Source organism: Acyrthosiphon pisum, chromosome X (genome assembly GCF_005508785.2).
Source record: "Acyrthosiphon pisum isolate AL4f chromosome X, pea_aphid_22Mar2018_4r6ur, whole genome shotgun sequence".
Lineage (NCBI taxonomy): Eukaryota > Metazoa > Arthropoda > Insecta > Hemiptera > Aphididae > Acyrthosiphon > Acyrthosiphon pisum.
The window spans coordinates 58,702,681-58,716,908 of NC_042493.1; the positions used below are offsets into that span (position 1 = coordinate 58,702,681).

At 30.4% G+C, this 14,228-nt stretch overlaps 1 protein-coding gene across 2 annotated transcripts in view; it reads left to right on the forward strand.

The window, feature by feature from the left end:
• The window catches only part of LOC100162245 (protein MON2 homolog), a 22,384-nt gene that overhangs the window by 2,500 nt on the left and 5,656 nt on the right, over positions 1–14,228 (forward strand). Inside the window, exons 6-22 of one of the 2 annotated variants that reach the window (XM_008189057.3) lie at positions 2,139–2,441; positions 2,577–2,850; positions 3,075–3,231; positions 4,079–4,444; positions 4,544–4,935; positions 5,025–5,161; positions 5,310–5,669; positions 5,748–5,960; positions 6,269–6,444; positions 6,574–6,736; positions 7,505–7,751; positions 7,854–7,975; positions 8,058–8,255; positions 8,355–8,489; positions 9,436–9,899; positions 11,041–11,557; positions 11,627–11,764. In XM_008189057.3, the coding sequence (XP_008187279.1) occupies positions 2,139–2,441; positions 2,577–2,850; positions 3,075–3,231; positions 4,079–4,444; positions 4,544–4,935; positions 5,025–5,161; positions 5,310–5,669; positions 5,748–5,960; positions 6,269–6,444; positions 6,574–6,736; positions 7,505–7,751; positions 7,854–7,975; positions 8,058–8,255; positions 8,355–8,489; positions 9,436–9,899; positions 11,041–11,557; positions 11,627–11,764 (4,362 nt within the window). Of the gene's footprint in view, positions 1–2,138; positions 2,442–2,576; positions 2,851–3,071; positions 3,232–4,078; positions 4,445–4,543; positions 4,936–5,024; positions 5,162–5,309; positions 5,670–5,747; positions 5,961–6,268; positions 6,445–6,573; positions 6,737–7,504; positions 7,752–7,853; positions 7,976–8,057; positions 8,256–8,354; positions 8,490–9,435; positions 9,900–11,040; positions 11,558–11,626; positions 11,765–14,228 lie in introns of both variants that reach the window. The other variant, XM_001947382.5, reaches the window with a different exon arrangement.

A 14,228-nucleotide genomic window follows, 5' to 3' on the forward strand; every position in this document is an offset into this window, starting at 1 on the left:
AGTAAATTACCAAATAATAGGGCTATTATTTTTGTTACGCAAATTTTGCAATAAATTAAAAACACAGAAAATGACGTACTTTTAATTATTTTCTAATTATAAGATTAAAAGAAGGTTTATGAGTGATTAATTTTTTTTACTAACTGACGGAACAATTGGGATTGAGATCAAAAAATTATAGTTAAACATAATTTTAATTGCAAATTATAATCATCAATCCCCTTAATGTTGTATACATATTAAGTTTAATTTAAACATGGCATGTCTATATTGAAATTTACTCGTACATAAGTGCATATAGTGCGTGAGAATTAAGGAATAACAGGTGTTCTATATTAATTAAATAAACTGTATCAATAGTTTGGAATTAAAGAAATCAAATTTAAAAATATTCGACTTAAAATAACCTTATCCTATACCGATTAATGTATGTTATTTATAAAATAGTTTTTATTATCTGTTGAACTATGTTTTAGATAGCTTTTATAAACAAATTTGGTATACTAAAAATAAAAACTATTTTTGATTAAAATCTACAGTCTATAAAATCTTGTTAGGACTAAAATTAATATTATAATAAAAATGTAACTGGTACATGACCATTTGTACTAAACTAAAATGTAAGGTTTTTTTTTTTTAAAAAACCAAGCAAATTAATTAAGTTTTATTCTTTTGAAACCAATAAATTAATCTCATCAATACCGTACATCATTTTATATACTTATTATTTTTGAGTTCAAATTGATACTTTTTGTAATTTTGTGTAACTGAATTAATTCTCATTATTTTACATGTTCCCGTCTGCTTCAATTTCAGAGATCGCGCCCACCCAGCCGCGTAAATAACTATTGTTTATCAGTTATACCATATCATATTGATAACACGTTTTATAGGCATAAAAATGCTGGGAAACAGAAACCAGATGTTTGTTGATGTTCTAATACATGTACTGAATAGCCGTTTTAAATATTATAATGATCGTTCGCCACTAGCCAAACATTTTAGATAACATACAAAAATAATTGTGATATGACGACTACGGGTTGTTATTGGTTGGGCGTGCCTGGTTTTGAATGACGACTACACATTGTTACCGCCTTTGAATGTGTTAAAGATACATAATTTCATAAAAGAAATTAATATAATTTTACCTTACAAAAATATTTGGTAGCATTTTAATGCTGAAACATTTAATATAATATTAATAATACCGATGCTTAGATTTTGCATAATAATGTATTTATTTTTAACCACCTTTAAATGTTCAAATATTTATAGTTTTGTGCATACTTTTATTATAAGGACTAATATTTTATTTATTATTTTTAGTATTTTAAATTAAAAGTATAATGTTACTGATGGTTATCAATTTTTAAAATGTCATTCATGTTTGCATGTACGTCAGATAAAATTATAATTAAGAAGACAAAGAATATGTTATAATATTAACTCATATTATATTATTCCATTTTATTAATATTTCTAATATTTTAATACTTTTGATAATTTATATATTTAATAACATTTTATATAATTTCACTAATTGTATTATGCATAAATAAAAATCCAAAAATGGCACACTTAGTTTCTAAATTATGTAAATTATATTGAATTTTTATATGACATTTTTAATGGAAAAAAAAAAACATAATATTCAATCATATTTGTCATGATTTTAATTTATAAATATGTAATATCAATTAAAATAAATAACAAAAACATTAAAATATATAAAAAGTGCTCGCCTTAGAGGATCCTGAATTAAAGTATGGTCGTGTAAAATAGGTAATAGTCAAAAGGTATATTAACTTAGTCAATTTTTTAAATAATAGTGTAAACATCATCCAACTTGACTAATAACTTAATAATATCAATTGATCTTATAGATACACTTAAATGTGTATATTTTAATAGCTCTGCCTTTACTAAAATCATATTAATTTATTCATATAATAATCTAGAAAATTCTAATAATTTTGACACTATTCCAGTAATTGTCATGTGATATAAATAAATTATCTACAATTAATTTTAAATTTAAGATGAAATAATTTATAATAATGTTAATCCTCCTAATGAGTATAGTTAATGAGTTTTAGTATAGTTTAAGTAATATATTTACCATTTTTCTTTTTTAGCACATGGAGTTTAGATACCTATTGAAAGAGCGTGTCTGTGCATTAGTCATCAAGTTATTTTCGCCTAATGTCAAGCATCATAGTGGCAGTAGTTCTGTTAGGAGAAACACAATCTCCAACACCGGAACTGGTGCTTCATCTGTTTCTGGCAATAATAGCTCTTCAGTAATGATGATGGGTGTTACTGGTGGCGCTGGTAGTCCTACCTCCAATCACCGTGGAGACGATAGACCGCATTATGCTATCACAGTACGACTGTTGCGCCTTGTCTCTATACTTGTTCGCAAATACCATAAACTATTGGTACGTATGTAATCCATTAAAAATATTGTGGAAATATTCTATGAGTGTTGGATTTACATTTTAACACTAAAGATGATGACTGTAATTTCTTAAAACAAATAAAAAAATAATGCATTTATTTGTTATTTTTCCTAGATCACCGAATGTGAGATATTCTTATCATTGATTGTCAAATTTTTGGATGCGGACAAACCTGCATGGCAACGATCTGTTGCTTTGGAGGTGTTACATCGCCTGGTGGTTGAACCTGGCCTTTTAGCCGCATTTTGTGCGTGCTATGATCTCAAGTTACATAGCACTAAAATATTTAGAGATATAATTGATTCATTAGCCGGATATGTTCAATCATTATTTAATCCTGCTATGGTGGTGTCAGGTGGTGGCTCTATGAACAATGCTGCAATGATGGGTGTGTACTTGTAATTTTGTTTAAGGTCGTCACACACTGCAGTGGTAGTGGTAAAATTCTTTAGTCTTGGCGGTGCTGCTGTGGTGGCTGTAAATTATGACAGACTTCATTTAGCCGTTACCGCCCCAGCGGAAATAGCCACCTCTGCCAGTGTTTGAGAACCTTTACTGAAACTTATTCTAATAGAGCAGATAATATTGAATACAATTTTATGTATTTAGCAGCAACCGCAAACGCAGCACTCCAAGGACAGTCGCCAGCTGTGTTGGCCGGCATGCCAGTCGGGCCTGGTGTGTCACCCCAGCCTGGGTTTTTTGGCCGTGGTGGTGTATGGCTACCAGTAGTGATCCAGCTACCAACCGGTCAAGCTAAATCTATTTAGTGAGTAGCGTTTATAATCAACTAATACATAACATCAAAGATGAGCATTAACCATTAACGAGTTAAAAATTTAAAGTTAAATTACTTTTAATTAAGTAAAAGTTACATAAATAGTTTGTTTTTTTTTTTTTCAATAATTTATTTTATTATATCCTATTAACTTAACATACATTTTAGTGGGAAACTACATTCTTACCCAAATAAATTAATTTCAAATTCAATGTGGGCGTGCAGGCGTTCATAATTTTATATATTATGGTAATATTTAATCATGAAATTTATGTTCAATAATTAAATATAAGTTGTATGAAAATTTATTTAAAGTACAATTAAGAATATTAATTGTTATAAAATGATTAGAATCTATATACAGTGTAAAAGAACTGAATAGTGCAATAATTTTTGTTATAGTCAATACTTATAACATTATAACATTTTTTAATAGGTACTTGAGCTATATTTGTAGTATACATTTTTTTAATTTTTATTTCTTGAAACTGAAAATAAATATTTTTAAATTTGATTCAATTTTTTTTGGACAATTAAAAAATTAGCCAATTTGTAAATCAATCTGATTATAAGAAAAATGTTGATGGTAAAAACATTTATTTAAGTCAAGTAGTAATGTTCATTGAACAAAATTAGTCAGGGCCAAGGTTAGATAAATAGATTGATAGGTTTTTATATTTTCTATTTAATAATAGAAAATAAAATTAATAGAAAATTAATTTCCAATATTTATTATGGTATTTGAATAGGTTCTATACAAGGAGTCTCACAATTGTCAATTATTATTGTGTTGAATAATTTATTAAAATGTATTGTTTATTTTATTTAAATTTAATAGTCTGGAAATGAATGACAAACATGATGAACCACCACAAGTGGCCGACGGGTATGGTGTGTCTGTGGCGTATGCATGTTTAGTAGACGCTGTTCGGGCTATTCAAATTGAAGTGCATCCTGACATTCATCAATCTGTTGTGTCTCCACCTTCGACCACAGCTGTGTCATCCAGTGTTGGTGATGATGGCCGTAGTCACCACCGTCATACTGATGGTGTTTCCCAAAAGAACACCCAAGAAGAAGATGATAATGGCAATGACGAACAGAAGCAAACAACAGGAGTTAAGAGATCTCCTTTACATGAACAGATAATTAATAGTAGCTGGTATGGACTACTAACAACGTTTTGCCCACTAATTGAGTCATGGTGTGTATTAATTCTCCTCTTTGTTTATTATTAAATAGTTTTATAATATAGTGTTGTGTGTGTCTTTGTAATTGTCTAATTTGTATTATTCTTTTTTAGTACTGACGAAGGAATCACAGAAAACATGCTAAAAGCGATGCAAGCATATATTGGCCTATGTGGTCTATTGGATATGCGAGGGCCACGTGATGCCTTCATTACAGCCGTATGCCGTGCATGCTTACCACCACATTACAACCTGACAGTATTTAGCGGGACTGTCAATACTTGTTGTGTTGGTCAACCATCAATGTCTTCGTCGTCACCAACCGTGCAATATGCGACTTCCGCAACAATGTATGATGACCACCATCACCAACAATATAGTAGTGCTACTGGTGGAGGGTATGGCCCAGAATCAGCTGATTACAAGCAACAACAGCAGGTCATAGTAGCCGTAGGTACTCCGTTAGCCACACCTTCGTCAGTTTTGCAGACATCGTCGCCGTCCGGTAAGACTATTTCTACTTATGTTTAAGTATCATGCGCAACTTTTTTAATTATATTTATTTTATTATTGGATCACAATTGTGCTGTTTAGGTACTTCACTTCAGAACCATGGGCCTGTTATGCTAACCGCTAAGAATCTGCAGTGCATGCGGGCTCTCTTAGTACTAGCCCATTGCCATGGTTCCATCCTGGGTTCATCGTGGCATCTGGTGTTAACCACTCTGCAGGTATTGAATAATTTATTTCTATCTTTTTATTCTTTATAATAATATGTTAAGTGATGTATGATAGTTCACTTTTTTTGTAATTGGTGATGTATTGGTTATATCATAAATAGCTATAGATAAGATTTAACCGTTAGATTTTTTTTTGCAGCACCTTGTCTGGATATTGGGTTTGAAACCTTCAACAGGTGGTAGTCTCAAAGCAGGAAATAGTGCTGCTACATCAGTGCCTAATAGACACTCAGGTGTCACTACTTCTGCTACTGTTGCGGATGTAACGGGTGTTGGTTCATTGTCATCGTCCACCTCCTCAGTGTCAACAACTTTGTCATCATCAAATGTTGCTGTCATAACTACGGCTGTCATGGCTGCTGACCTCCCTGTACTTTCAACGATGCTCAGTCGGCTTTTTGAGTCCAGTCGGTATCTGGATGATGTTGCTCTTCATCATTTAATTGATGCACTGTGCAAGCTGTCACATGAAGCCATGGAATTGGCCTATTGTAATCGGGTAATTTTTTGTCGTTGCATAGTATAGCAACTATGATTTATCTGTGAACATAAATTAAATTTCTGTGTATATCTGCAGGAACCATCATTGTTCGCTGTTGCTAAACTTTTGGAAACTGGATTAGTTAATCTTTCACGTATAGACATACTATGGAGACCTGTGACCAATCACTTGTTGGATGTGTGCCAACATCCACATATTAGAATGCGTGAATGGGGTGTCGAAGCTATAACATATCTGGTGAAAGCAGCTTTACAGTACAAATATCAACCTCCACTAAAAGATAATCAAGTCAGTTTAATATTGATGATTTACCACATTTAACACTTTTAACTAAATTATCACTCATTGGTATATTAATACTGTTCTGGTGGAAGAAGGATAGACTTTATCTCTGATGCACTTCATAACTTGATTTATTAATTATGGCATAAATTACATATCCCCCTTTTTGTATCATATTTGTATTTGAAGTGATTACAAATATTTTTAAAAACAAACGTTATTACAATATTATATTATGTTGAGAAAATAAATATCTTTACTGTGCAGTTAATTTTGTTAAAATTATCATTAATTTATACATATTTCAATAATAGAAACTACAGACATTGTTGCTGAGCCCATTATCACAATTGTCATTAAATATGAATGGCGATGTCAGACAACGTCAATTGGAATGTGTACTGCAAGTACTGCATGGATCAGGGCAGACATTGTCACATGGTTGGCCATTGGTGTTGAACATAGTTGGTGCTGTATCAGACCGTCATGGGTAATGTATTATTATTACATAATACTATATTTTTACAATAGCGTTATAATGAATTATGTTATACTGGTATATTAATATTATTGATAAAGTTAGTTGAACTGCATTCATCAATTGTTTACATTTTTTTAGAGAGAATCTGATAAGGATAGCATTCCAGTGCTTGGAACTGGTACTCACTGATTTTTTGCCACTGATGCCATGCAAATGCTTACCTTTATGTCTAGAAACCACAGCAAAATTTGGAATGCAAACACGTGATTTGAACATATCGCTGACAGCATTAGGATTAATGGTAATAATTGATTTTTGTTTAAAAAATTATCCAGTATTTACAATTATGCGATCAGTTACGCAAATTAAATGGGTACGGGAGCTAAGTCTATCAATTTTTTTTTTTAGACAATATTGACATTTTACTAATTTTACTTCACGGTATTCACATTTACACAGGTACTAGATAGAAGGGACCTACAGTTTATTTAATATTTCAGAATATATATATTTTATATAACTTCAAAAGACTGCTAATATTACCAGTTACCCACTCATTTCTATATTTAAAGAACGCCACACCCGCATGTGTTGTCTGCGTCTTACAAGTGCTTAGTATCAAATATTTTACGCTCAGCTAAACCGTGTTTACACGGTAGCTCAATTAGCTTAAAAATTAGAGTAAATTGACCTATTATCAAATTTAGAAGTAAGAATATTATCTAGTGAACCTCGTTGGGTTTTTTTTTATATATTTTAATTTCAAAACAAGTTATGAGTATTTTAAAATGCACAAACAATTCACTATTTTAAAATTCTCATAACTTATTTGAAATTAAAATATAAAAAAACCCCAACAAGGTTCACTAGATAATATTCTTACTTTTAAAATTGATAATAGGTCAATTCACTCAATTCTTAAACTAACGAATAATATTTTGGTAGGACTCAAGTTTCCCCCCCAAAAATGAACGAGCTATTAAAGTAATTGTGCTTCAAAATTTTAAATATTTTCATTGTGCTTCACATTATATTGAGGGCAACTATTGGTGTTTTTATGTGTTCACAGTGGAACGTTGCTGATTATTTCAAAGATAATAAAGACAAACTGCTCTGTAACAACAGTGCAGGTGATAGCAGTAAGCAACGAGGAGCCAGTGGTGAAGCAGTGACTGATAGTGGTAATACAATAGATTCAACAATGTCTGGAATCACTGACCCACAAGAACTGGTGTATCCCGATTTTCCAGGGGTAACTACGCTAGCCGAAATGTCAGAGTTTGACAAGTTGTGGATGTGCTTGTTCACCAAGCTTGGTGAGTATACAAACATAAAATATTTTCATTGTTGCAATAAAATATTTGTATATAATATTGATCAAAAAATAATTATTCTTGTAATTCCAATGCGCGTTTTAGGTGAACTGTGTATTGATCCCAGACCCGCTGTTAGGAAGTCGGCTGGACAAACGTTGTTATCAACAATTTCAGCCCATGCAAATTTGTTGACGCCGTCGTCTTGGAATGCTGTCCTGTGGCAGGTAACAAATTTAATTGGTTTTACATATTCTGTGTGTTTATTTTTTGCTTGTGATAAATTATAATAATTATTTCTTGTTGTAGGTACTGTTTCCGCTAATGAACAAAGTACAAATGCTCTGCGAGTCGGCCAGTGATTCTACGTGCAACACGGTTGCATCTTCCGATGGTACAGGTGGCACAGGTGGAGGTGGAAGTGGTGGAAGTGGATCGGCCGGTGGTGGTACGATCCTGATACACCATTCGCGGAACACTGACCAGAAACAATGGGCAGAAACACAGGTTAGTTAAAGTATTTAACTTTGATTTTCTAAGATCAATGCAGATGTAATAACGGTCTTCCTATAATTATGTATGGTTGGTTTTGAATTTCAAATAAAGGTGTCTACATTGTATGGTCTAGCCAGGGTATTTAACGCAGAGAAGTACTCAATGACAGTGGGTGGAGATTTTGTCAAGGCGTGGACGTTGCTGTTGGAGTACATGGAAAAAGCGGCTCTAAATAGAAATGTGGAGGTTTGTATATTATAGTAGACCCACAATTATTATTCTGTACCTAATACTTATCATAAATAATGACCTACCTACCATATCCATAAATAATTAGAAATGCTTAATTACTTGTGAAGGATCTGAAGATGCAGGTATTGTTATAATTAATGGAATTTTTAATAATGCTGGAGAATAATCATTCCAATTTTTTTTCTAGGATAACTAGTTATAGATAAAGGATTTTTTAGCAGTCGCTTTTTATTTTAATTATATCTTTATTCTTCTTTTCCATCTCCTTTTTAAAATATTTATAGGACGGTATTCAACAGATCTATTGTTGCTATTCAATTTGTTGGTTAGTCTTCTCAACTTGACTTTTTTGGTTTGCACGTCAATGATTCAGATTTCTTAGGTACTTTCTATTTTATCCTGTCGTTTATGTACCAACATTTTTAACAACTCTAATTTATTAGCATTAAAGTTTTGACTTCTTTTTTCCATCTTAGGTAACAAAATAAAACTATTATGATATATGCATTAAATATTTAATATTCAAAAACTTTAATTCTTAATAATTTGTAAATTGTTTTTTTAATAAAAGGTAATATTATAAGTAATTAACAACAAAAGGAAAACCAAACAATTGATTAAAAATTATAAACATACCCTAGTGGTATAATATTACACAACTTACAAAGTAGTTCAAATTTACAATTTAAATTAAAACTTGAAAAGTCTTGAAAAAATACAATATATAGTTTTTTGAAGCTTAACCAGATGAATGATTGATACTAATTGAACTACACTGTACTTTTTAGGTTCACCTCAATCATAGTTTTAGTTTAACTTAAGCCTGAAATAAACCACCATTGAAATGCCCCCTCCTTATGTAGTGCAGTAGCCATTTATTTTTGATTTTCTCAAAAAAGCATTTGGTTTATACTCGTTAACGGGTCGTATTTTGTATTAGGTATCATTGGCAGGATTACGTTCGTTGCACGAACTCTTAATGGTCTATAGTAACTCCAATAACGTCGGCGATGGTACAAATATGACGCCAAACGACAAAAATGCAGCAGGCATGGACCAGCTGCAGCGAGAAGAAGATTGGCAAAGTAAAAACGGCGTTAGTGGATCGACCTCTTCTGCAGTAGCACCGCCGTCTCCGTTGGTGGAAAATGAGATTTGGACGTGCACATGGACTGTGTGGATGCGAATTGCAACAGCCGCCACTGAAACGACGGTGGTCGAAAGCCCCATTAATCCACCGCCGACCACGACTACCAGCAACGGCTCGTCTACGGTTGGCGCGGAAGACCGTCGTCGTCGCGAATATCCACTACAACAACATCATCAGTCTCTACAACACAAACAGAAATTTTTAACAGCCCTGTTGCAAATATTTCCATTAATATTCACGCGCATCAAAGCCAGGTTTGTTTCACTAAGTGTTACGGGGTGTATCCTATTTAATATTGTGTTGTGTTATTCTAAGGTATTGTTTTTTTTTTTTTTTTTGTAATGAGGGGAAGTGAATTTTAATACAATTATCAGAAAAAAAACCGTATAGCAAGCTACTCTTTATTTTTCCTCTACAAGGAAAATCTAAGAATCATAAATATTATTTTGTTAATAAGTACCTAACCAAAACTTCAAAATCACAAAACTCCTATGAAAAGTCAGTCAGAAACAAAAAACATATATTTAGCCCATATTCATATATTTATGTTAAAAACTTTTTTTGGATTCTGAGCGGAGTGATAAATATATTGGCCTTACAATAATGAGTGTTTATTATTATTTTGTGTCTGTTATCATAATGTTTAGCAGTAAAAATAATTCAATCTTCAACTTTGGTGGTGAATTCTGGTTTTAAATTAGATTTTATTAGTACTGGTTAGGGGGAAGGGGTAGTGAGGTTAAAAGATAAACTAAGTACAAAAAATTGAAAATAATTACGCTGCATCAGTTTTCAACAAAATTTATTTTATTTTTGTTGCAATTAAAAAATTAACAATCATATAACTTGACGTTTATACCAAAATATATAACAATACATAAGTCATGATTTATTTTAAAAACCTTTGACTTTCTTGGTTTTTTTTTTTCAATTAATTTTGATAAAATTGTCATACTATGTTAGTCAATAAGCTTAAAAATTTAGTGTACAATTGCTTATAAATTATTTATTGAAATATTTCAAAATTAAAATAACAATAGGTATAATGTATTGCTATAACCGTTAGAGGTTCAAATTTTTATTTTGTAACGTAAAAAGTGGTTCTTGGAGCAAATTGTATATAGGTATTGAAAATACCTGCATTTGCGCATTTCTTTTTATAAAGATTTTAAAAATTAAAATTTATTTGTATTTGTTGCAGCTTTGTGATTTGAAATTGATTTTAGTTATGAAAAGGGTTTAATTTATCATTATTAATAAATAATATTTAATTTTATTAAAACCAACAACAAAAATTTACCATTATTATTGATTTTCTATTCTAAAATGTGATTATTATAGAAACCATAATTTCATACACTTTTTCTCACCATTCTGTCATCGTTGTATTTTAAGGTTCACTGACAAAGATCTAAATGATCTTTTCCGAGTATTGGATGCGGCAGCCGCTGTTGACGGGTCAGCGGCTGTGGTCCTGTCTGATCACCATCAATACTATCACCATCAACAGCAACTGCAACAACAGAACTACTATGGTGGTAGCTACAGTCAACAGCAATTGACCCGATTGCAGGATGAGATTCTACAGTGTCTGGAAACGTTGGAACGAGAGACATTGATTTTTGATGACGACGAGTTTGGCGGTGTCTCGACATCTAATGCTGCTGATAACGCGATGCCAAGTAGTGACAGTGGTTACCCAGACAAGAAAAACTCGATGATGTCTATGGAGCAGCAGCAACATCGGCATGAGTTGGTCCAGAGATTTCTGTGTCCTCTGTTCGATCAACTGTTGAAGTTTTGTCGCTTCGTGTGTCCTCCACTACCACCTGCTGCGACCAACAGCGGTGGCGATCGACAGCAAATGACAAACGGTGCAGCGGCGGTCGACCACTTCCACCACCACAACAAGGTATGTGTTCATCTTTAGTGTGTAATATATATTTTATTTTTTATCTTTTTTGGTCCATGTTTAATACAGTTTGCAGCGGCGGTGGCTGTTGATTCGAATTACGTAGCGTTTGGTGAGAAAGCAGTGCTCATGATTGTCGATTTGTATGGGATGACAGCAGCCGAAACGTGCGTTGTAAAAGGCGAGATTCTGAGACGAATCATTGAGGTAAATTAAAGTTAACTGGTATGTGTTTAATTCCCAGTAATTTTCAAAAGCGCCAAGAAAAACAAAATTAAAATTAAATAAAAAAAGGAATTTTTACGCAAAGTTGGTTTTCAAAAAAATCCATTTTAGTTTTTGATGTAAGACAGATTACCATATATACATTAAATGTTCACTGAATGTAAGCATTTTATAACTATTTTGACTTGTTTTGAGCTGTTTCCTGACATTCAGTTTACAATTATTTTTTTTTTTTTTTCTATAAATGTCAATAAAATGTTATTCGTTAGGTCAAATCTTGAAAAGTGAATTTAACATTATTTATGTTCTAATATATTGTTACAACGTCGGTTTGAAAATATTAAAAATATATAGTTACAATTTCTTTTTATAAGTATTTAAAGTTCAAATTTTGACAAAATACGTAAAAATTACGAAAATCTGCAAATTATTTTGAGTTAGATATTTATAAAAAATTTTCTTTTTGAATCTAATTTAAAATGTAATACAAGATTCTGTTTAAATTTCCCTACATTTAACATTTAACCTTTTCTATAAATATGAATAAAAAATTTTTCTTGGGTAAAAAGCCGTGAAAATTTAATACAAAGCTTCTAATTATTGTTACAGCAAATTAAGTACGCATAAACAAAAACATAGGCATCTTTTTTTCTTTTATATTCATTTAAAGTTCAAATTTTGATGAAATTTATCAAATTGAAAATTAAAAAATAATTTTGTAGTTAAACATTTTTCAAATGTAATTTATATGTATACAAACAATGTAAACAAAGTTCAGCATAATATATAGGTTGTTCTGTAACTATAAAATCTAAAAAAACATGAAAACCCAGTTTTTTGTTTTTGTTATTTTATGTTCAAATTTTGACGAAATTAGATATTTAAATGTAGAAGAATGATTTCAGTTTTGTATTGTATTTTAAAAATACTATTTATGCGTACTTAATACTTCTGAAGTATACTATAATACTTACACAAATAAAATTAATTCAACTTACCAGCTACCGTATTATTAATAATTATAATAATAATAATGAATAAAAAATTATAATATTATAATATTAATTCAACTTACATGATATAATAAATAATAACAATATAAAATATCCAGACCGACAAACCGTCTCCACCAAAATTGTTTTTCGTATTCAATGATATATCATTGAATTCAAAATTAATACCATCCATAACAGCGACCTACTTGAAAGATACTGTACAGCAGACCGACATCCACTTGCCTATGATTTTTTATAATTAAATATCTTAAAAATATTTTAATTTATGGCCGTTTTATAAATACATAAAATTTTATTTATTTTTTTCATTACAAACACTACATAATTGTATTTTTTATTATAGCTATAATTATTGTATATTAACAGTCTTTATAGAAAATATTAATATTTTTCAGTAGGTACAGGTAGTGGAGACTGGCTTAATATGACATATTAGGGTAATATGATACATTGATGTTTTGATTAGAATTATTGATATTTACGAACCGAATCCGCATTATATACGTGACAAATAACCTCCTACATACAATTGTATACAGTAACCACAGGTTTTGACCTTATCAGAGAATTTGATAACAAAAATGTTTTTTTTGTCTTATCAACTTTTTTTTAATCATTTTTAAAAATTAGTTTATAAATAAGCTTATTATAATCCTTTGGCCATAAAAACATTGAAAAAACTTTTATGATATCAGGCAAAATGACATAACAGTGTTTATTATTATATTATTTTCATATTTATATTATTATACTAGCTGCCCAACCTTCCTCCGGAAGAAATTATTTTTAATTTAATTTAAAAACATAAGACTATTTTTTGGCTATACAAATAATATAATATAACTACATATTGTAGTTAATATTATTGCTAATTTCTGAAAATGATATATCCTACATTTTGAATTCAACCACTGGAGTGGTAAATTTTATTATTTTTATTATAGAATAGAGATAAGGTAGAAAAATATGTTAATATAAATTAGTTGTTCAATGAATAATATTTATTTCAAATGGAAAAATGCAAGTGCAAACAAATGAATAAATAATTAATAATAATAATAATAATAATAACAATAATAAATAAACAATCAAATCGGTTTCCTTCGTCTCCAAAATTAAGTTAGATTCTTATATATATAGATTAATTATATTATAATATATTTCTTAAGTGTTGTTATTTATAATAAAAATGTTGATTAAACTATTAAATTAAAAAAAAATTATAATTTATTTCTATTGCCCAGTATACAATGGTTGCTTATACAAATGTAGTGTATGTCATTTTACCCGACACTCCGGATAAAATGACATAGTAGGTACATTTAAAAATAAAGTCAATTAAAATTATTTGTTTGTATTAAATGTACATTGTACAATTAGACTTCAGAAATATGTGTATAATATAAATACAAATATGCTGCTCAAGTTTA